A 23,308-nucleotide genomic window follows, 5' to 3' on the forward strand; every position below is an offset into this window, starting at 1 on the left:
GAAGCTACTTTGTTCTTTTGACCTCCTATTATGGAGGTACCCTGGTTGATTTGGCTTTTAGGCCTTGGATGATATTGAGGGTGTTCCCAATTTGTGGCTTTTACATAATGCAATGGAAATCTTTGTAAATTCTTCTTTGTATACCCAAGTGCTTCTGAAAGGTATGTGCATTTTTAGTTTTGATACAGATACTATTAAATTGTCCTCCAAAAATGATACAGCAGTCTACATTTAATCAATATTTCTCCACAGCCTCACTGACCTTGATGTTATTAATTTTGTGTGTGTGTGAACTGATGAAACAAAATGGCATCTTGTGTTAATTTTCATTAACTCCTCATATTCTTATTGGCCATTGAGGTTTTATCTTCTACGAATTGCATGTGAATTCTTTGCTCATTATATATTTTCTTCCAACCTGTTGTTTCCCTTTTTATTTTGTTTATGTGCTTTTTGTTGTAAAGAAGTTTTAGATTTTGATATAGTCAGAATTTTCAATCTTTTTTTAATGGTGAATACACTTAAGAAGGCTTTCCCTGTCTCAAGGTTGTAAATAAATTCTCCTGTGTTTTCTTCTAGTACTTTCATAGGTTTTGTTTGTTTTTTGCTCATATTAGACATTTCACTCTTTAATTCATTTGGAAGTTTCTTTTGTGAATGGAGCAAGGAAGGAATTGACTTTTATCTATTTTTTCAATAGCAATTGCAACACAAATTTTTTTTTTAATTTTTCGAGGAAGGCAGGTAATTAGGTTTTTATTTATTTTTTTAATGGAGGTACTGGGGATTGAACCCAGGACCTTGTGCCTGCTAACAATGTGCTCTACCACTGAGCTATACCCTCTCTCCCAGCACAAATATTTTTGAGTAATCCATCTTGTCCCATTTGTTTTGTGATCTTTATCATTCCTTTGTATATTTCTATACTTTCTATCCTGTTCCATTAAAATATTTGTCTTCCTACACCAAGAACTTTGAACCATTATATAGGCATTTAGTGCTATAAACTTACATCTAAGTACTGCTTTAACTGCTTCCTTTAAGTTTTGATATGTTCTCATTTTCAAAAATACTTCAAAATGCTTTCTAATTTGCTTTTTTATTTCTTTTTTTGAGCAATGGATTATTTAGAAGCATGTTATTTAGTGTCTAAATACTTGAGATGTCCCAGATAGCTTTCTTTCTTTTTCTTTTGGGGGTTTCTAACTTAATTCCATTGAGATCAGGGAACATATTTCATATAATTTGAAACCTTTCAAATTTATTAAGACTTGTTTTATGGCCAGAATATGGTTTATCCTGCTGTCCTATGTGCACTTGAAAAGAATGTGTATTCTGCTGTTGTTGGTCCATGATGTTCAAGTCTTCTATATCCTTACTGCTTTCCCTTCCATATTCTTACTGATTTTCTGTCTACTTATTCTATCAATTATTGAGAGAAGAGTGTTAAAATTTGAGATTTATTTATTTCTGCTTTTACTTCTATGAATTTTTGCTTCACTTATTTTGAAGGTCTGTTATTAGGTACATAAACATTTGGACTTTTATGTCCTCTTAAGAATTGACCATTTAATCATTATTCAATGACCCTTTGATCACTGGTAATATTCTACGCTCTGAAATATGTTATGTTCAGATATTAGTACAGCCACTCCAGCTTTCTTTTAATGAGTTTACAAGACGTATCTTTTTTCTATACTTTTACTCTTAACATATTGGTGTCTTTGTATTTAAAATGAATTTCTTTTTGACAGCATATAGTTGGGTCTTATCTTTGTATACACTCTGTCAATCTCTACGTTTTAATTGAGGTGTTTTGGCCATTTGTATTTAATGTGATTATTGATATGTTTAGGTTTAAATCTACCACTTTGCTGTCTACTTCCTATTTGTCCCACCTGTTTTTCTCCCATTTTCCTCTTTTTTCTGCCTTTTTTTAGAATGAGTGTTTTTAATGATTCTGTTTTATCTCCTTTGTTGGCTGTGCCCTTTCCTCATTGTAGGATATAAACATCTGTTTTAGAGGAGATGTTAAACTGAGTCTTCCAGTTCACATAATGAAGATCAAACCACCCAAACCAGTTACAGGTCAGTATAATTCAATGAATACTCTTTCCTTTTGCATTGATTTCTCAGTTTTTTCTGTCTTTGCCTTTCTCCACATTTCCCGTCTTTTCCATTTATTATCTACTTTACAAGTATAGTTCTAAAGAGAATTTTTTTAAGTCATAAGCTTTGGGACTTAAAGATAAAAAAAATGTTTAAAAATGTGACAAGGGTACAGTTAACTAACAGAACTGGGAGATCAGGAAAGACACATCTTTCCTAAGTGTTTGTGGAACTCCATTTTTGGATTCGTTTATTCATCAGTATTTGCTGAGTGCCAATAATGCATCAAGCACAAAGATGAGTAAGACTTATCTCCTATGCTCTAAAAACTGAAAAATTACTGGTGTACTAAGGGAGAATAGGAGGAAACCACCATAATGGGACATGATAAGCACAGCAGTGGGGAATATGCAGGACCATGAAAACAGAGGAAGGAGTGACTGATTCTGCCCAGGGAATAGGCAAGGGCTTTCCCAAAGGGAAATTTGGGAAGGTTTGAAGGATAAGTGGGAGCTGATCAAGAGGAGCAGAAGGGAAGTCCATGTAGACAGAGGATATAGGGTATATCCTCTCAGTATTCACACATGACCTCAGAGGTATACCTACAGGAATTTTCACTGCAGTGCTGTTTATAGAGGCAAAGACTAGTTAGATAAATATGGTACACTCACACAAGGGAATAATTTGCAACCATTAAAAACAAGAGAGAAATGCAAAAGGCCAAAAATAGCCAATTAACTCTTATGTGAATTGGTGATATGGTTTGATCCATCAAGATTTATTATAAAGCCACAGTAATTAAGACAAGGTAGAAAAATAGATGCGTGAATAATAGAAATGTATATAAAATATAGAAATATAGGTAGACAGAATATAGTAGATAGAAAAATAGATGAATGAAACAGGATAGAGAGGACAGGACAGACCCAGGCATAAATGGACACTTGCTCCCTGGCAGAGGTGTCTCTACAGAGCAGTGGAGAAGGGATGGTCATTTCAGGAAGTGATGCTGGTTGTCTAAATGGACACAAAAGTGAAACTTGACCTTTGCCTCACACTATACTCAAAAATAAATTCCAGGTAAATCATAGAAGTAAATATGAAGAACAAAGCAATAAAATTTTAGAAAATAATATAAGATAATATGTTTATGATCTCTGGGTAGGGAAAGACTTTTTAAACAAAACACAAAAAGTACTTTGTAATAAAAGAAAATTTTGATAAATTTGACTACATTAAAATTAAGGGCTTCTAATCATCTAAAGACATCAATAAGAGCATGAAAGAGCAAGCCACATATTGGGAGAAGATATTTGCAAAACACATGAAACTTATGAATGGTCCACATCCAGAATATATAAAGAATTCCTACAGATTATTAAGAAAGAGACAGATAATTCAGTATAAAACAGGCAAGAGATTATTCGAGTGGCCAGTAAACATGTAAAAAAGTGCTCAGCATAATTAGTTGTAAGGGGAATGCAATTAAAACCATAATGAGATACCACCCCACACAAACCAGGATGGCTGAAGTTAAAATATATTGATCACACCAAGTTGGTGAGGATGTGGAATACTCAGACCTCCCATATATTGCAGTTAGCAATGAAATTTGGTACAACCACTTTGAAAAACAGTTTAGTATTATCTAGTAATATTGAAGATAAGCTATATTGTATGACCTAGCATTTACACTCCTAGGTAAGTCAGTCATACCAATTTGCCTGGGACTGAAGGGTTTCCTAGGATGTAGGGCTTTTGGTGCTAAAACTAGGAAACTCCTGAGCAAACCAGGACTACGAGTTGGTCATCTTACTTCTAGGTATATACCTGACAGTCTGGCATGTAAATGTGCACCAGGAGGCATGTACAAGAATGGTAACAATGACATGATTTCCAATAGCCCCAAAAGTGAAACAACTGAAATATCCATCAACAAAAGAACAGATAAATAAATTGTAGTTTATTCACTCCATAGAATACTATACAGCAATGAAAAGGAGTAAGTCAAAATGCAAGGGGTCTAGTGTATAACAGCAATTCTCAAACTTTAGCTGGATCAGACTCACTTAAAACTCAGACTGCTGGGCCCCACCCACAGAGTTTCTATTTCAGTAGGTCTGGATGGGGCCTGAAAATCTGCACTTCTTAACCCTGTCAGATCCCTGCTGATCTGGGACCACATTTTGAGAACTGCTAGTTAATATATGCTACCATTCATTTATAAAATATATACAAATGTATATGCAATACATATAGTAATATATAATACTACAGGTATTATATAATGTTTTAATATGCTACCATTTGTTCATAAAAAAGGGGTCTCTTTCTAGAAAGTTATGCAAGAAACTGATAACAATGGTTGCCTCTCAGAAAGGGCCCCGGGGAACCGTGGGACCTCCTGGGCAACTTAAGGGACCTGGGCACCTTCCATCGAGAACAGAGTTCTAAAAGCTGGGGTGTGAACCCAGAAAATAAATCACCTAGTTTTACTGTGGATTTAGGAACAGATAGAAAAGAAGGAAATGAAAGGTTATTGGGAAGGAGGGTGATAAGAAAAGTGATTGGCAGAGAAAGGAGATTTTTTAAAGGAAGGTAGCTGGATAAAACGTAAGAATGGGAGGAGGCTGGGACTGTCTGGTGTGGGTCCTCAGCAGTGGCTGAACAGTGAGAGGAACTGGCAGGTCTGGGGCCTTGCTGAGCTGGAGAGACAGTGACAGTGATCTGACATCTATAGTGACATCACAACATTTCCTTGGCCTCCTTTGGGGATTCTGTATCCTGGGAACAGGGAATGATGGCAGGAAAGAGATGGAGAAGTGGAAGGAGGGAGAGCAGCTGCCCTTTGCCTGTGCCCTGTGAGCTGGAGGAGTAGGAGAGAGGCTGGGGGAAAGACTGATCACCTGGGCAAAGTGGGAGCAGATCTCCAAGGATGAGGGATTCTGCAAGAAACTGAGAAGCATGAGGGAGAAGGGGATTAGAAGGAGGAAATCAGAATTCTGGAATATGATCAATTTTGGAATATTTTCAACCTAGGTACCACATTTAAGAGCCCTCTGGAAGTCTTTGCAAAGATAGAGGACTGCTGTGGGCTGGGCTCCGGGCAGAATCACTTCATCAAGGACAGTCAGTGGGAGCAGCAGGTGGCAATCTTCAACGCCACCTACAAGAAGTACCTGGATGGGGAGTGGGAGGAGGAGCTGCTCAGGTGAGCTGGGAGGAGGCCCAGCCAGAACACTACTGCCTGGGAGCTTCCCTTTCTGGGCACATGCAGGAATCAACCCAAGGACCCGAATTAGTCCAAAGTTTCGAAGCTCTTGATAGTTTGTGAACTTTAGAAAAATGTTTTGAAAGTTATAATGAGATTGTTTAAATATAGTTAGAACAAAGGCTGATAACATGGATTTCAAAAAAGGAATAGACATCTATGGAGATAAATAGAGGTGATTTTACAATTTTATATATGATAGCATCTCTTTGAAATATTTTTCCCTGGTTATCCTAAACACAGAAGACCTAAAGATGGAAATAGAAGTCACCACTGTTAACATTTTTCTCCATTTTCACCCAGTCTTTCTAAACATAATACTGCATAATTATCAAAATGCATGACTTTCTCATCTCGGTCATCAGGCAGACCTCATTAACGCCACGTTGTGATTGTAAAAACTGAGTTCAAGTCTTTGAAGTATCTGGTGGAGCTGGCTTAGGAACTAGCTCTCCTCAGTTACTGTGGATCTCAGGAATGTTCTTGCTTCACATGGGAAGTGACACCTCTCATCTTGCCGTCAAGTGGACTTTGAACTTTCTCACTTCAGGACACAAAGTCCCAGGGCTAAACCCTAACAGCACCCACCTGAAGCCTGAACTGGAACCCAGTAAGGTTCAGTAGTGTGCTACCTAGCAAGATATTTCGGAATTTTGCACGCCAGTGATTAAACCACTGGTTTAATTGTCCCTAGTAGAAGTATTTATAGCACAAAAGCTATAAATCCTAGAAATCAGAGGTTTTTTCCTTTTTTAAAGAGTGCCAGTTTATCAGCCCACCACCGGTTGTACTGGTCCCAAGATAAGAGCATTTATGCGCATCACCCAAGTCTGGTCATTAAGGGATCTTCCTCAAGGACAGAGATGGCTCTGCCCATGCTGGGTGCTGTTCCCGGCCTGTTGGTAACTCCCACTGCTCTGCCCGCCCTGCCCCCACCAACTTCCAAGGTCTGCATTCATCAGGACCCGCACATAGAATGTGATTTGCCTAGTGGTCCTAAACTCCTGGAAAGGTCCCTCCTAACTACCCATTTCTGGTCGTAGTACCAAGACTCTACCAGTATCTCTCCTTGCCAAGGAGTCTGCCATGGCTCTGACCAGCGTCTTTCTTTCATTCCCAGTATGGCCACTTTCCACTTCCTCCTTCCTAGCTGCATCATTGCAATGCCAGCAGAAGTCAAGAACCCACCAGGTAATGAACATAAAGTAGGTAGTTGTCCTGGGCAAGCGGTCACCTTGGGGGAATGCCCCAGCAAGCCTCCTAAAGAAGTTCCGCGCTGCACACCCTGCACGCTGGGGGGAAATGAGATGGAAAGTTGGTTGCCAGCTGCAGCTTAATGGTTTCTGGTTGACCTGTGGCCCACAAGCCCAGATTCCCTGATGATGGAGGCTAGCACTGTCCAGGGAGTGACCTGCCACAGAGGATGGTATGTGCACACACACCCCACCAGGCTGCTTCTGGACACGAATTCCTTTTGTAGAAAATGTCATTTAAAACACTGACAGCCAAGTAGACATGAATTACCTAGAAAATGTGAAAGCAGCCAAGGGGCAGTTGTGACCGTCCTCTCTGCACAGGAAGGCAAGTTGGCCCTAGGAACAGCCCTCCTGGGGGTGCCCAGCCCCCCCATCTGGAAGCTCCCTCTTCTGTTGAGTGCTGCGCATTAGAACAAACCACTTTTGACTTCCTCTTGGGCAAATCCCTTCACACAAACCAAAGGCCACCTGACTCCTTACACAACGTCCCTTTCCTCTCTCCTTTCCCAGGCGTGGCCTGTGTCCTTGGCGTGCACTGGACCGGAAGTCACAACTTCTTCCTCTATTCACTTAACCGAACGCTGAAGGATAAAGTTGGTACTTTACTGCCAAGATGGGAGTTGCCCAAGCTCAGGGCTCACAGAGCATATTCTTCTTCAGCTTAGCTGACAGCACGTGACTACACATCAGCGTGCTTTTAGGGACCAGAGCTGGGCAGGCAGAGTTGGGTGGCTCAGTGGCTCTGGTGTGACCCCAAGGTTATGTCTCTAAACTGTCATGTTGCTTAAGATGACAGGTCAGTAGGGAGAAAGTCCAGCCAAGTCCACAGGGCTCCTTAGGCAGCTAAAGTAAAAAAAAAAAAAAAAAAAAAAGGTGGGCTTGGCATTGGAAGGCCAGTCTCAGCACAACTGTCTGCAGACTGTGTAGCCTCAGGCCAGACATGTCATGCTCCAATCCCCTGTTTTCTTCTCTGAAACAGAAAGCTACTCAGTTACACCATCCCTATCTACTGCACGCATTTGTTGTGAACAGCAAAATCCAGAGAGTTCCTGTACGCAAGAGCTCTTTGAAATTGAAAGGCGCTTAGGAAATATGGGTGGTGGTTGTTTGGTTTTTACAAATTCACGGAGGCTGTTACGTGAGCAAGTTCACTTTGTGATAATTCCTTGAGCTATACACTGATGTTTGTACTTCAGAAGGAACGTTTAAAAACTCACAAAGGAAGAACTTCTTTCCTTCCAACCCTCTCCCAGGCACACTAATCTCAACTTCTGTACTGACTGGCTCCGTGACCTTGGGCAAGTCACTTACTTCTCTGCTTCAGTCCCCTCATCTGTAAAACAGGGCTACTAATGGGACACACCTCATAAGATCCTTGTGAGAATTAAATGAAATGATGCATGTAAAGTGCTCACCGCAGTGTTAGCACCTAGTAAGTACGCACTCAGTGTTAGCTGTAGTATAATACCGGTGTGACTTACATTATCCTGAGGAAGGAGACAGCATTGCACAGAGACGGGAGATGGTGAGTCCAGATAGGCAGGCTAGTCTGGGTCTCAGGTTGTGCAGGTGGAGGTGATGCGTGGGGGTGGGGTCTGGGGGCAGCCTGGTGAGTGGTGTCCTCCCCACCAGACCCCGAGAGCGCGTGGCCCTGTGCTGCGCCCATCACGGTGTCTCAGCTCAGCTGCTGCTGCTCCTACCTGGTGCTGGCCTGCGAGGACGGTGTGCTCACGCTGTGGGACCTGGCCCAAGGTGAGCCCTGCCCCTGCCCAGCACGGCTTCCCCTCTGACACACCTGGACAGCTCACAGTCGGCTGTAGGTCAGTACCTGGCTGGCTTGTAGCTTCCTTTCATCCACTCCAGTGCTGACTCTGTCCCTCTCCATGGGTTTGGTTCCCCCCCAGCCCCTTTCCAGACTTAGAAGCAGTCGCCCTTTGGGGGTCCCCTCTCCCCTTGGGCATTGGGGTTTACTGCTTTCACTCTCGGGGGTGCTCGTTGCTTGGTTTTGCCTTCATGTGCCTCACATACTTGCTGGTCAGAGACCCTGCGCCCATGGCTGCATCCCTCTACCCCGTTTTCTGACCCACTGTGCCATTGCTTTCTCCAGGACTCTCTCTTGGAGTCATTGCTCTTCCTGAAAGATGTCTCTGCCAAAGCATTCACTTCCTGAAATACTTCTTAGTCCACAAAGGACGGAACATGTATCCCGAGGGGCCGGTGAAATCCCAGATGAAGTGTGTGGTGCTGGGCACAGATGGCGCTCTCTACCTGGTGGCAGCCTCGGGGACCCAAAGACCCACCCTCAGTTTGCTTGTCGAGAGGTCAGTGGCTTGAAGGCAGGGCAGGATAAGTGATCTGCCAGACAGATGGCGCTATTTAACAGTAAAAAACTGACAATGTCTCAGACTAAAGTCCACTTTCCCCATAGTCATCACTTTCCTAATGAGCTTCTCAAGATCACCAGTGTCTTTTACATGTGGGCCTATATATAAAAATTTTCTGGGGGAAGGGCATAGCTCAAGTGGTAAAGTGCATGCTTAGCATATATGAGGTTCTGAGTTCAACCCCAGTACCTCCTCTAAAAATAGTAAGTAAATAAAAACCTAAATACCGCCCCTGGACCAAAAAAAAAAAAAAAAAAAACACTCTAAGTAAGTGAATAACTCACTCTTCAAAAAATAAAAAAAAAAATTTTTCTAACAAAATTGTATGATGGCACAAATGACATGTTTCATATCCTGCATGACCAAGGAGAGGGTCATTTCTGCCAAAATAGTTTTATCTGTTTCTCTAAGGGTCTCTCTTTCTTTTAAACTGTGCAATATTTTATGCATGCAAATGATCTCTACAATGATCTGTGTGGAGGGGTTATTTAGCATAGAGAGAGAGAGAGAGACAGAAACTCCACTGTACCCATCACTAAGCTGAAGAAATAGATCATCTCCAATTCCCAATTCAGTTAAGGCTCTCTGTGTGCTTCTCCCTATCACATCCTTCTCTCTCCTCCTCAAATGTGACTACCTTTTAATTATTTGTTGCTACAAACTACCTCACTACTTAATGGCTTAAGTAAACAGTCACCATTTAGCCTCTGATGCTGTAGGTCTGCAGTTTGGGCTGGGCTCAGTTGGGTGATCCCTGCACACTGGTCTCGCCTTGGCTCTCACATGTGTCTGCGGGCAGCTGGCAGCCCGGTGAGGGGCTGGATGTCTAAGTCGGCCTCACTCACGCACCAGGCAGTTGGCAGCTGTTGGCCAGGGCACGCCTCTGGCCTCTCCCGCAGGCTGTCTGAGGCTCCGTCACCTGGTAGCCTAAGGGCTCTCAGAAGCCAGCGAGGGCAGCAGGATGCACTGCTTTCCAAGCCTCTGCTCGCGTTACCCTGGACAAAGCACGTCACATGGCCACACCTACATTCAAGCAGTGGCAAAACAGACGCCACCTTTTTATTGGGAGTTGCTACCAATATTTTAGCCACTTTTTTTCAATCTACCATGTTGTTTTCCTAAATTCATCATTTCTCTGTTTTCCTTTGAGAGTTAGCCACATCCATATGACTGTATCTCCAAGCAACATACTGTTTAGCTGTGCATATTTTAGGGAACTTGTAGTGGAATCATATTGTCTGTGTTCTCCAACTTGTTTTTCAATGCTGGTATTCTAGAACTTGCTTAGCAGTATTGTTCACGAGAGTTGCACATGTTGGTGTGTGCAGCTCCAATTCCTTCATTTTCGTTGCTATTGTTGAATTTTATCCCACGGTATCATAACACAATTACTTAAGCTTTCTCCTATCAATGGATATTTAGCTTGCTCCCAGTTCCTGCTACTGCGAACAGTCTCTGACATATCTCCTGATGCAAAACTTGAAAACTCTTCAAGTCTGAATGTCTCCATGTCTTGTTTCCTGTAGGCCTGTGAAGCACCCGGAGGAAGCCATCTGTGCAGTGGCCCCAGTCCGAGACTTACCCGGCATGGTAGGTTCCTCAGGCCTCTCATTCCTTTTCAGTGAATGTGTTCCATTACTCCTTCCAAAAATATCTACTGAAGGCCTATCGTCCACTGGGCAGACTAGTTTTGCGGTCCACAGATACAGAGAAGAAAGTCCCTGCCCTCATGGAGCTCACAATTCAGCTGGGAAGACAGATGGGTCCCCCTAGAACCTGAGACAGACTGTGATACATCATGCAAAGGATGCTGTGGAACAGAGAGGGGGGTCTCCTAACTCAACCTGCACAAGTCGGGGTGGGGTGGGGAGGATGCTTTCTGGAGGAAGCAATGGGACAGCTGAGCTGAGGGAGTTAAGAGGGCAGCACCATGGAGGCAGGAGGTCACTGTGTGTCCTGGGCACTGCAGGAAGTTCAAGGAGCTGCAGGATTGGACTCCTGTCGGGTGTGGAGAGTGAAGGGGATGGGGGTTGGGGCGAAAGGCCCTTGTATGGGGTGGAGATTGAAGCTTAGAGAGGACTTGGAGCCGGGCAGCAGTGTGTTCAGAGCAGGATGGAGAGTGGAGAGGTGTCAGTGGGGAGATGGATCCCACAGCTCTGGGCTGCTTGGGGCTGCAGCCAAAGGAGAGGGAGGCTTTGAGGTTGATCCTGGCTTGTGGAGCTGGTTCTCTGGTCCTGTGATTCCCAGTGTGGCCCTGCTGGGGTGAGGGGCCTACAGGGCCCCCAGCGGAGGCTCTGAGAGCCCAGGGCTTAAAGTATGGGTCCAGTGCTCCCCAGCTGGTTAGTGGTGGTTACAGCCAGAGGGACCAGCATGGCTGGTCAGAGCAGGAAGGTGAGCAGCGGTTCCCGGTGCACCACCACCACTTCCAGGACAGGGGAGATGAGCTCATGAGGTGACTGAGAGGGACACCGCAGGGAAACCAGGAGGGGGCTCCTGGCAGCTCCGGGAGGACAGCTTGAAGAGAGCGAGACCAGTGTCCTGTGATGAAGAGAAACCCAGTACTCTGTGGAGACCAGTGTCCATGGCAAGGGCGACAGATGATGAGCAGAGGGTGCAGGGTACAGAGAGGGTGAGGAAGAGGGAGGGGAAATGGTGTGGCAGCCAGGAGAGGACGTGGGGTGCAGGAGTTTAGTATGTTTATCTACTGAGGGGAAAGAGCCCCAGCCAGAGAGAGGCCCCAGCTCCCTCTCAGGTGAGGAGGGGCCGTTGGCTTGAACAGCCCCGAGGAGGTGGGGGGAGAGGGTGTCTGCACCCCTGCAGAACTGAATCCCGGCCACGCGGCGGGGGAAGGGCCGCAGCGACCAGCCCCAGCCCCGGGGGAGGGCCCGCGGCTGCTGGAGGCGCCAGAGGAGTAGGCATACACGGTTCTGCCACCCCTAAATGCTCTGGGTGGATCCAGAGGCTGGGTGCCCAAGAGTGAATAAATTCCCTGTTGGTTTTTTATTTCTGGCTGCTTTTCGTATTTCATGCTGGGGTGACTGAGAGTGGGGGAGTCTTCATTCACCATCTTCTTGTTCCCAGGTACTGATCTTTTCCAGCAATGGCTCTGTGCACCTCATGGACGTGGCCACGTCACAGATTATCTGTGCCTTTGCTCCGCCCAGATCCTACCATCTGGGAGTCCCCTGGAAGCCAGTGTTTGTCGTGTCTTCACACCACCCATGTTTCCTGCTCCGAGGTAAGAAACGGGGGCTGTGATGGCTGCTGCCCAGACGTGCGGCCCACTGACCACCTCCCTGCCTCAGTCCTCTCACAAAGCATAGGGTGACCCCACCCAATCTCCCCCTACTCCTCGCCCCTCCACCACAGGCCAGAGGGCCGCTGCCACTGAGTCCTCGCTTGGCACTTAAGTAAGACACCAGGCAAGGTCTCCTCTCTGGACTCCTGTTCCTCCTGCCAGGTGAGCTCCGCACAGCTCCACCCCAATGACCCAGCCTTTGTGAGCAGAGAGCAGCCCCTTTGTGCCCACCCCAACCACAAGGCCCACGGGGAAAGTAATCTCTGTACAGAACATGGTGCTCCTGTTTCATCCCAGGAGACCATCCCGATGAACTTGGATCCGCCAGCAATGCCGAGGACATCCCAAATTCTATTTTCTATTTTAATTTCGAGGCCTGCCCACTCCTAGAAAACATCAGAAGAAATTGCACCATTCCTCAAACTGACATGCTGGATAACGCGGCCTTCCCCCAGGTGTTGCCTTTGGAGAAAAGATGCGAGAATTTCTTCCAGAAGAGGTAGAGTTCTGGGTCTCTCCCCTCCCTGCACCTGGGGTGGTCTCTGGAGTAAGGAATAGTGGTTTGCTTGATGGTAAGATATTTTGGACTTTTAAATCCAAAATTGGTAGGCAGAGTAACGCACGCAGGCTGGTAAGAGAGGGGCTGCCAGGTGGTGCTTTCTCCCCGCCAAGACTGTCTTTTCCTTTGCTTCCTCAATTCTTTTTTTTTTTTAAGCATATTTGGATTACCAGACACAGCCATCTAAGACAGGGGGTGGCAAACCGTGGACTGTGAGCCAAATTTGGCCCACTGCCTATTTTTGTAAATCAGGTTTCAGTGGAACACAGTCATGCCCGCTGCTTTACGTCTCGTCTGCTTATGGACATGCTACAACAGCAGAGCTGAACAGTTGCCACGGAGGCCCTGGGGCCCATAAAGCCTAAATCATTTACTCTCTGGCCCTTGATAGAAAATGTTTGCCAGCCCCCGGGCTAAGTCCCCTCTCCTCTCTCCATCTTCCAGGTAAACGGCTATGTGATACATCTCTCCTCTTCCCCTCTCTGCTTCCCCCCGTCCTGCTGGGACTCTGCTTGTGTTCCTTCCTGCTGAAAAAGCGTAATTAACGCCACTCAGTCCATTCTGGAGAAGCAAGTATCTCATCTAATCCATCCACAGCAAACTTCTAGGGCTTTGCAAGTTCTTGTTGACGATTTCGGCCGTGATCTGGCCATACATTTCAGGTGAAAGGGGTCATCAGTAGAGCCCTGGAATCTTGCCCCAGGCCTGCCACTACACAGCCAGAGGGCTTTGGTGGGCCCTCCCTTCCAGGGCCTCAGTGTCCTTCTGCAACATGAGCTCTGAGATGTGATCTCTCCAATCTCCATAACATCCCTTCATGGCCATTTCTTCCGTTTTCACTCTTTCCTGGAGGAATGAAGTGGAATGGCTAAGATGCTCAGGTTTGAATTCTGACTCCACTACTTACTGAGAGACCTTGGCTGAGTTACTTAACCTCTCAAAGCCTCAGTTTCCTCGGTCATTCAAAAAATATTTATTGAGCACTTGCATACAATGTGCTAGACTGTGTTCTGGACATTTCGATGATGCCTGATCTCTAGGTTTTGTAGGTTTTCAGTGAGAAAATACATGTAAAGTGCTAGGCACAGGGTGGTCCCTCAGTAAATAGCAGATACAAAAATGGTGATGGGTCCCCTCCGCGTTGGTTTAAGTTCGTGCCTGGGGAGATTGCAAATATCACCACAAGGTGGCACCACAGCTCTCCTCCACCACAGAATTTACCTGTTGCATTCAGGTCCTTCCTGGGTTGCCCTGCATTGCTCAGGCAGCTTCCAGGATCTCCTGGCGGGGAGTGCGCTCACTCACCAGAAAGGGAATATGGTCCATGGGTCTTGGGGGAGGAGGACAGTGAAGAAGGGGCCAGTTGACGTTTCCTCTGTTTAAAGATTTGCCAAGAATGCTCAGCTATTCCTCACACGGAGGTTTCTCGTTTTGATCCCCGATGACTTGGCTTGTTCTTAGGAGACGCAGCAGGAGGAATTAAGGGTGAAGTGTTGTGATGCCTACAACTTACTTTCAAGTGGTCCAAGAAAACATTTGTAGAGAGACAGAGAGAAAGAGAAAGTGTTAACTGCTGAAACCCAGGAAAATATTTATAGAGAAAGAGAGAAAGGGAGGGAAGTGAATGTTAACAACTGGTGAGTCCAGCTGGAAACTCACGGTACTGCTTGCAACTTTTCTGTAGGTTTGAAATTCCCGAAGTAAAAGATAGGGAGAGGCTATAAAATATTACTTACAGTATAATCCTGATTCTGAGTAAAAAGAGGGAAGACTGGAAATGTGTTCATCTACAGTAACACTAATCATGTTTAGGCAGTGAAGCGTGAGTGATTTTTTTTCTTTGTATTTTCCCTATTTGTAACTTTTCTACAAAAAATATGCATTAGTTTGGAAATTTTTAAGTAACGGTTGGAAAAAACAAGTCGAGTATGAGGTTAGGTCACGGTTGCAGCAGGGCTGTTCTCTGGGGTTGCAGGTCATAGCATGGAGCCTTCTGGTGCTCTTGCTTGATCGGGCCCAGAGAACTCACTGTTTAATGAGTATATTTCCATTTCTATCCTTTCTGTCTAACCCCCTCCTTTAAGTGGCGTAGGAAGGGTGAGCCTTCCCCCTTCACCTAGAGCCAACTGGCTGCCCTCCTGTGGGAATGGACTACAGGCCCGCAGCTCCAGCCCTGGCCACTCACCTCCTGCCTGGTTGCCCAGGGCCTGAGCAACTCAGGACGCCTCAGCCCCTAACTGGCAGTCTCCCTCCCTCAACCAAGGTGCAGGTAGAGGTTACTCCTCAGACACCTGCTGAACCCTTCTTAACCCAATGAGTGTAGAACTACAACTATAACAGAGCAATTCCCCGCTTTAAAAAAATGTTACTATTTCTGATATATGTTATATATGCACTTGTAGAGATTTGGAAAACAGGACAATACAAAAAAGAAAATTTAAATACCCCACAATCCATCACCCAAAGTCAGCACTGCCATTGACCTGCTAGTTTATTTCCTTCAGGTTTTGTCCTTAGTGCTTTCGCTAAGTTGAGATCATGTTCACTTTTTTAAGCTGGCTTTATGTTCACTCCAGAATATAATTTAACTGACTTTTTAATTTTAAGAAAAACTTCCTTGTCAATATGTTTTTAATGCCTATATGTTTTCCATGGAAAGGGTGTCTATGGTACACTTCCCCATCCCCCTGTTGGATCTACTCTCATAAGGAGAAGACAGTCCCTTCTGCCCCGACCTGCTCCAGTCTCTGGAACCCCACAGGCCCATCCTGGCCCCCAGTAGGAATGGGAGGGACTCCTCCACCTCTCCCTTCCCATCTATCTCTCTTCCCCTGTTGGCACAGCTTAGCTCCACAATCCCACACCGCAGCCCGTCCCTGGGAAGGACCCCCAGTGGCTGGGTGAGGTGGAGGGCCCTGGGGGCCGGGGGCAGGGCTCGGGGCTGAACGAGCAGTTGGAGTTTGGGGAAGAGAGAAGCTCAGGGAGGTGCTCCCTAGGTTCAGGGACCCAGCAGAGGCTGGGACGGGTTGCACTGTGTGGTGGGGACAGGCCCAGCTTAAAGAGACGTTTACTTGGGCCTGATCACAGTATCAAATCATACCCCTCACGGCAACTCATTTTCTGAATTGGGCCCCAGCAATCACTTAGGAAACATTGATTTAAAGAAGGCTCTTCCTGTTCTACCTCCTCTGAGGTCTGATATCCCAGGGTACCCCGCCTCCAACATTTTATTGTGTTAAACATACAGCAACTTTGAGAAAAACGTCAGTGAACACCCACAGACCCACAAGCTAGATTCCGTCATTCACATTTTACTCCCCTTGTTTCTCACACATGACCATAGATGTCTGAAGACTAATCTTACCTTTTTTTCCCTCTATTTACCCCTTGTATCTAAAACAGTTTCCAGTGGCCCTAAAACTAGGTGAAACTTTAAGGCAATGGATTCATGTGGCAATAGATTCAAAGTTTCAAACTTGCATTAAATAGCCTGCCCAAGTTGTTTTCACAAAACCTGCACTTGGGACTTATAAATAACCAGTGTGAAACGGAGCCTGCCTTTAGGGCTTTGAAAGGGGGCCAGTTAGCACCAAATGTCCCCTGCCAACTCCCTCGGCAGGCTGGCTTCTGCTCCCATCCAGCCTGGGCCTCCAGGGCACCATTTCCATCTGGCTCCACTCCCTGTGTATTGTCTGCCATCTCGGTTGGGTCAGACTTTTGATCACAAGACAGAAATTTCAGGACACAGGAAGCTGACAGGAAGTGCTCTCTCTCTCTCACCTCACCCCCTTTATCCCCCGTGGTCAAGCAGAACATGGGCTTCTGGGCTGATCTAACGTCCCAGGTCCACACGTTTCCTTGGCAAGGGGGTGGGCAGGCCCTGTGTGGACACCAGGTGACATTTCCCTCGTCGGTGGAGGGTAAGGGATGGTATTCTGACCCTCTTCTTTACTATCCCTGGGAGGGAGATTGTGGGCCTATCCTAACCTTTCTTGAGAAACAAAGGGACAAATCCCTGGAAGATTATTTATAGACTCATAGAACCCAAGTATGCATGCAGTTCATTACTGGAATTCCGAGGCTTTACACAAGGCCTCACAGATGTTCCATCTCCTCTCCCACTTTGCAGATAGGCTGCCCGTCTTTTTTGGAAGAGGTACGCACACACTTTGCTTCAGAACAATAGACAGCAGTCCTATTTGTTGTCCCATCCTGGGAAGGAAAACCCTGTATTTGCTGATGGTGGAGCGAGAGGGTCTCAGGCTCCAGACAGGGCCTTTCCCAGAGGGCTGCTGACAGTCAGTGCCCAGCCTCAGATGAACAGGCATGCTCCCCTGTCCCCCATCATGGCCCAACACCGACTGCCAAAGGGAACTGCTCTGCAGACGTGCTGGTACCACGCAAAGCGCCCCACCCAGCTTTGCCTGTTCCCTACACGGCAGGTGTCCCCTGTCACCTCTGCCCTGCCACTGGTGGATAACCCCGCTTCCCACTTCCCAGAGCACCAGGCCCTTGGCTGCCCTTTCACTTGGGTCTCCCGGGTCACCCCCAACCCCACGCCCTTTCCCCTTCCTGATTCAGAGAAAGAGGCGTCCTGCTCATACCCAAGGCCATTTCCCCTGCAGGACACCCAGACCTTCTTGTCCAGCTGGTTGGCGACCTCCTCGCCTCCACTGACCTAATCATGGACATATGTCCCCACCACGTTCTCACATTAGAAAACAAGCAAGAGCCTTCCCAGGTCTGCAGCCGCCTTATTTCTCCTCCACCCAGAGCCCTGCCCGCAGCAAACACAGTCCACACCCCCTCCTGTGTCCTCTTCTTCCATTTGCTCCCCAGCCCACTGCAGACTTACCATGGTGTCACCCTGGCCCCACCTCCCCGGCCCAACATTCTCACCCAGCCATTTCCATGAGTTTTTCCTCGTAGTTCTGTGGGGTAAGTTCTTAGAGGTGGACCTGCAGGGTTATGGGGCAGGCACATTTGAACTCTGGGATATTTGTACCCACCTGCCCTCCAGTGATGGTGGATTCACTCCATGTCCTCACTCCTTACCCACATGGCCAGAAATGAGGGACAAAAATTGACAGCTCATTACTATTTTAATTTGGAAATGAAGGAGGTGCAGCTTCTTCCTGTTACACAGAAACGCACATTCGTCCTGCTGCCTCCTGACGGTCACTCTGTGTTCTGACCCCTCCCCCAGCAATTTCACTTCCACTTACTTAGCAGCAGCAGTGTTATTATAATTAACCTTTACTGAGCACCTACTGTGTGCCAGGCCCTGTGCTGAGTGCTATGCAGGCACATCTTGTTTCTTATTCTAATTATTATCATCCCCACTGTACAGCGAGGAAGCTGTGGCTGACAGAGGTGAAATTGCCCGTCCACAGTCACCAGCTTATAAGTGAACGAGCTGGGTTTGGACACAAGCAGTGTGGGTCCAAGGCCCGAGCTTCTAACCTGCACACGCTCCGCCTGCCCTCTGCCTGCCCGCTCCCACACTCAAGCAAAGATGCCACATGAAGAGACCGGAAACCCCAAAAGTGTCATCAACAGGGAAAGAGAAGGAGGCAGGGCTGGGTGCTGCCCAGAAGCCATTGCTAGGATGTATTTTCAGTGAAAAAAACCAGGGGCACAACAGTGTGCTGCACACTTCAAGTTTAAAAAGAGAAAGATTATATGCATGTCTGTACTTGTGTGTGTCTGTGTGTGAACAACTTTCAAGGATTTACAAGGAGCCATTAATTATAGTTGTTTTCGGAACAGAAAACAAGGATTTGAGGTGAGAAGGAGGTTGGTTTTTAATTGTGTACCCACTTGAATTCTTTGATTTTTTTTAAGCACAGCATAGATTACTTTTTTAAAGTTAAAAAAATGCTTTTTAAAGTTAAAAAAATGTGTCATGTGGAGAGATTCTCATATTAGCCCAGGGTGGTCAGCGTCTGGTCAGCATTGAGTATCAGACACATCTCCACGTGACTGTCCCACAAGCAGAGCCGCAAAACAGACCTAAAGCAGCAGTCACTGTCTTTCTCCCCAGAAGTTTCCCTCTTCCCGTCTGCCCTAAGCTTTTTAACGTCACCTGCTCACTCAGGCTTCGAAGGAAAAGGCAGAAACCTGGGCAGCAGCCTGCACCCGCCTTCTTCGAACAAAGGCACCTCCTGCCTGTGCACAGCGCCAGCTGGACATGCAGAATGAGGGGTGAAGAGAGATGAACCCCAGACTTCTCTGATTCTTCCATATTGAACATGCATTTATTTGTTATTAAAAAATAACCTATTATCTTGTAAGACCCAACTGAAAAATCTTACTTTCTAGGAGCGCTCCTCAGGCAGGGAGTGCCCCTCTGCATGGTCCCTCTATTGCACTTAAATGCCTCTGATTACAAATGTTCTCTTACTCTTGTACCCCGTACTAAGCTGGGGTGAGCAGGCGGCAGTTTTAATCACTTTGATCTTTCCACACTTCCACCAATGCCTGTCACTAGTCAATGTTGTTAAATGGAACTATTGGCATTCTGGTGTATTTAATGTTGGTCCTGCCCATAGACTTTTAGTTCCTAATTTCACCATGTCTTCTATCTGTACATTTCCTAGTTTATTTTTTTAGTTAACTATTTTTTTTTAATGGAGGTACTGGGGATTGAGCCCAGGACCTGGCACATGCTAGGCATACGCTCTACCCCTGAGCTATACCCCCGCCCCCTGTACATCTTCTAGTTTAGAATGCTAGACCTATCGTCCCTTTAATAAAGCTGTTTTGAGTGCCTTCTGTGCACCAGGCGGAGTCCTGAGAACACAGACAGGAGTCAGATGTGTCATGTGGAGAGATTCATATTAGCCCAGGGTGGTCAGCATCTGCCCTGGGGACCAAGGAGCCGGAGTTGGGAGGTTGTAGGGGAAGGTGGCACAAAGCAGGTTCCTCTCATCTCCAACTGTGTGGCCCACAGGCTTCAGAAGCTGGAGAAGAACAAAGCGAAAGAGCAGGAGCACTGGACCCGGCTTCGGAGGTATTCCTTGCTTCTCCAAAGAGAGAACTTCAAGAAGTGACTGGGCTGCTGCCCTGGGCTTTCTGAAAAGGTTGGCAGCAGGCAGGATTTGCCCTGGGATGCACACGGTGCGAAGGGCTGCAACTCAGTAGGCCTAAGGGGCCTGGACTTGCAGTCTGGGACCTCTGCAGAGCCAGCAAGGGGAGAGAGCCCTCAGGCAGGCAGATGTATCACCTAAATAAACAGTGACATTGTTTCCAGACTTCAAAGTTACTGCAGTGTGTAACCCTTCTTTCCCACCCAGTCTAGACCCCAGCAGGGCCCAGGCCATGGTGTCAACCTGAGTCCCAGGCCTTGTGAGGACCACTCGTGTTATAGGCCCAGGAGACACTTTGCTCAAGTGAGCAAGACGCCCAGTCCACCCCAGCTATTGTGTGGCCCCCTTTTCTCTCCCCCCTACTTCTTTTCCCTCTCTTTGCTGGCTCATAAGCTTTATGGAATCACTTTGGAGAGGCTGAGGCTCAGAGTGGTTGAGTGACCGCCTGAGGTCACACAGGTAGGAGAGGCAGAGTATGGGCAGGTGAGGAGGCAGGCAGGAACCATGCCATGATTGCCCCTTGCCTGCTGGCTTGGGAACCCTGGCAGAGTATTGGGAGCCTGGGGACGCAGGAGGGGGCAGAGAGGTGCCTTTTTCTTCTCTAGAATCTGCCCTTCTCAGGAAAACTAGGTGGAGGGGTCCCCTGCAGCTCAAGGCCTACGCCTGCCTCTCTGGGGACACCGCGTGGTGCCTTTGAGAACTGCAGGTGGTTATAGCCTTCCAGTTTTTCCCATGATGAACAGCCCATTAAAGCCAACAGCTTGCAGTGTTTTTGACCACAGCTGCTTTTGTGTCCCCATCCACCTCCTCCCCTGGGTCACACATGCTCCTCACTGGCACAACACCTCCCTCATGGCACTGATGCATGGAGCTGAATGTCCCGTGGATGAAGGGGTCCCCACCTGAGACACTGCCCCTCACCCTCCCCACCGTGGGAATGAAGACACAGCAGCAAAAAGAACTTTGACAACAACCCTTTTCCTCTCACAGTAGGCATGGCGGCAGCTCTCTCTGAGATGAGGAAGGAAAACAGGATGATGGTCTTGGCCTTCCACGCCACCTAAATGTGACAAGGCATCTCCATGGTTTGTGTGTTTCACGTGTAAACCTTAAGCACCTCGTGTAATGCAGATAATCCCATCGCCTCCATTTCACAGACACGAACTTGAGACTCAGTTTACACAACTTAGAACATCCCATATCAAGTCCTGATTGACTTTGTCAACAGCAAATGTCAGAAACCCAACTCCAACTAACTTTAGCAACGAAGAGAACTTGTTGGCTCACACAGTGTGAAAATCCAGGCGTAATACCTTCCATGTGGCTGGACCAGGTTTTGTATAACATCAGGAAACTCTCTCCACCTCTGAGTTTTGATTCCCTCTGCTTGGGCAGCAGCATGACCACCAATAGCACCCACAGTGAATGTCCCTTTATCAATGGTTCCAGCAAAGTCCTGAGCCTACTCCTCACTGACCTGCAGGTGGTCACATCACTGAACTACTGACGGTGATGACCGAGCAAGCCTATGCATGTGCCCATCCCTGGAGGGACATGGAGGTCATGGCCACCCAAACTAAGGAAGGTAGAGCTGTCTGGAGAAAAGAAAATGACAGGCTGCAAGGGACAAAGGCAGGCGAGGTGCTGAGCAAGCCAAGACAAGGGAAGTGCCCTGTCCACACTCTCCAAAGTCACGTGCTGCCAACACCAGGCTGCCTCCCCATTTCCTAGTATGTTGGGGGAGACGAGCGAGGGGGAAGAAGGGAGTTGGCGCATTCATGGGGAGCCTTATATGCCAGTCCCACCAGAGGGATGAGGGAGAAGGAACCAGGGCTGGCAAAGGGCCGGAAGATGGGAAGAAGAAGCCTGGATGTTAGGCTGGGAATCCAGGGCTCTAGCCCCTCTTGGGACTGGTGCCCTTTGGGGGCTGTGTCAGTGGCCCCCAAAGAGGTCCTTGCCCACTGGGAGATAGGGCCCCTTGGAAGCACCAAGAACCTCGGGTCTTCTCAGGGGAGTGTTGGAACTAGGAGGAGGCTGGGACTAGGGCGAAGCCAGCATGCAGAGTTTAGGAGGCACTAACTCTCAGGGTTGTGCACCTGGTTCTGGGGGGGAAGGGTGGACAAAGTGGTCCTAGCCTCACCCTGAGATAATTAGGGGCTTTGAAGTTAGAGCTCACTTCCCTCCCCAGCCCTATGCAACCCCGGTTCTCCAGGTAGGTGGTGTTTCAGAGAGCATCTATGTGCCCTTCAGATGGACCTGTTTATTTAGCAATGCATGACCAATTCACGGCCCTCCTCCAGATGGATCACTTGCCCACCCAAGGCTGAGCCCAGCTTTCCAGCCATGCTCCCACAGAGTCTGCCATCCGCCAACGCAGGCAACTCATGACCACCACTCCTCTGCCCCTGGGTTCAGATTGTGACCTATGTGGTGTGTCCTTGAATAAATGTCTTGAATGTAGAACAATCAGCTTAGCTGATCCTCCTTAAAACACTGGCCCACCCAGCATCAGCATCCACACAGTACAGCTGTCTTGGCGGGAGCAACCTGCGTGGTCAGCAGGCAGAGGCAGGTCCCTATGGGGGACAGCACTGGTGGCCCACATGCTTTAGGAACTTTATTTCACACCCCTCAACATGTGCACACACACTTGTCCACCACCACCCACCGTTGTCTCCACCCCAACAGCTGCCTTCTAGCTTTGTGAAAAGTTCCTAGACTTTTTTCTGTGCTCTAGGATCCTCATCTGTAAAGTAGGTATAAGCACCACCTGCCCGCCTCACCTGCGGCCCTGAGGCTAAAACGACTTGAAATTTGTTGGTGAATTTAAAGCCCTCAACACTGACCTGGGCCATCTAGCTGCTCCGTATATTTCCGTCTCTCCACCACGTGGGTTCTCACCGGTTGGGCTGTGAAGGCAGCTCTTCGGAAAAGGAGGGGAGGGCTGTTGACCAGCGGTGACCAGAGCGCAGGCAGGATCAGCAGACCAGCCAGCCCCCGGGTGCTGGTGCCATCCTCTCATGCCTCCCACTTCCAGCACACATGCGCCCAGACCGCTCCGGACCAGGCCACCTGGCCCGGGGCCCAGGTGAAGTGAGACGCCACCCGGTACCCTCTGTCCTTGTTCAGCTGTCACAAAGGCCGTGCATCTGTGGAGAAGCACACAGGCTCTGGAGTTGCACGTGGGTCCCAATCCCAGCACTGCCCCTGAATGTCTGTGCAGGCTTGTTAGCCTCTTCCTTACCTAACTTCCCCATCCTTAAGATGGCCCTGCTAACTGTGCTTACTTCACAGGTTAGCTGAGGACTGAGAGGGAGCACTCGCTCAGGGCTTGCCCACCTGG

General features: G+C 47.4%; 1 protein-coding gene across 8 annotated transcripts in view; it reads left to right on the forward strand.

The window, feature by feature from the left end:
- Positions 1–20,137, forward strand: part of WDR93 (WD repeat domain 93) — a 40,409-nt gene extending 20,272 nt beyond the window's left edge. For 3 of the 8 annotated variants that reach the window (XR_012064781.1, XR_012064780.1, XR_012064782.1), the window contains 11 exons: positions 2,004–2,088; positions 5,149–5,320; positions 6,501–6,571; positions 7,147–7,233; positions 8,269–8,388; positions 8,744–8,957; positions 10,547–10,610; positions 12,102–12,258; positions 12,616–12,817; positions 13,130–13,321; positions 19,830–19,901. Coding sequence is in view for 2 of the 8 variants with exons in the window: in XM_072950767.1 (XP_072806868.1) it covers positions 2,004–2,088; positions 5,149–5,320; positions 6,501–6,571; positions 7,147–7,233; positions 8,269–8,388; positions 8,744–8,957; positions 10,547–10,610; positions 12,102–12,258; positions 12,616–12,817; positions 19,830–19,929 (1,272 nt within the window). In the remaining 6 variants the exon portion in view is untranslated. Of the gene's footprint in view, positions 1–2,003; positions 2,089–5,148; positions 5,321–6,500; positions 6,572–7,146; positions 7,234–8,268; positions 8,389–8,743; positions 8,958–10,546; positions 10,611–12,101; positions 12,259–12,615; positions 12,818–13,129; positions 14,609–19,829 lie in introns of those variants that run through there. The other 5 variants (XR_012064783.1, XR_012064784.1, XR_012064785.1 and 2 more) reach the window with 5 other exon arrangements.
- The last annotated feature ends 3,171 nt before the right edge of the window (positions 20,138–23,308 follow it).

The sequence above is a fragment of the Vicugna pacos genome, chromosome 27, assembly GCF_048564905.1.
Source record: "Vicugna pacos chromosome 27, VicPac4, whole genome shotgun sequence".
Classification (NCBI taxonomy): domain Eukaryota; kingdom Metazoa; phylum Chordata; class Mammalia; order Artiodactyla; family Camelidae; genus Vicugna; species Vicugna pacos.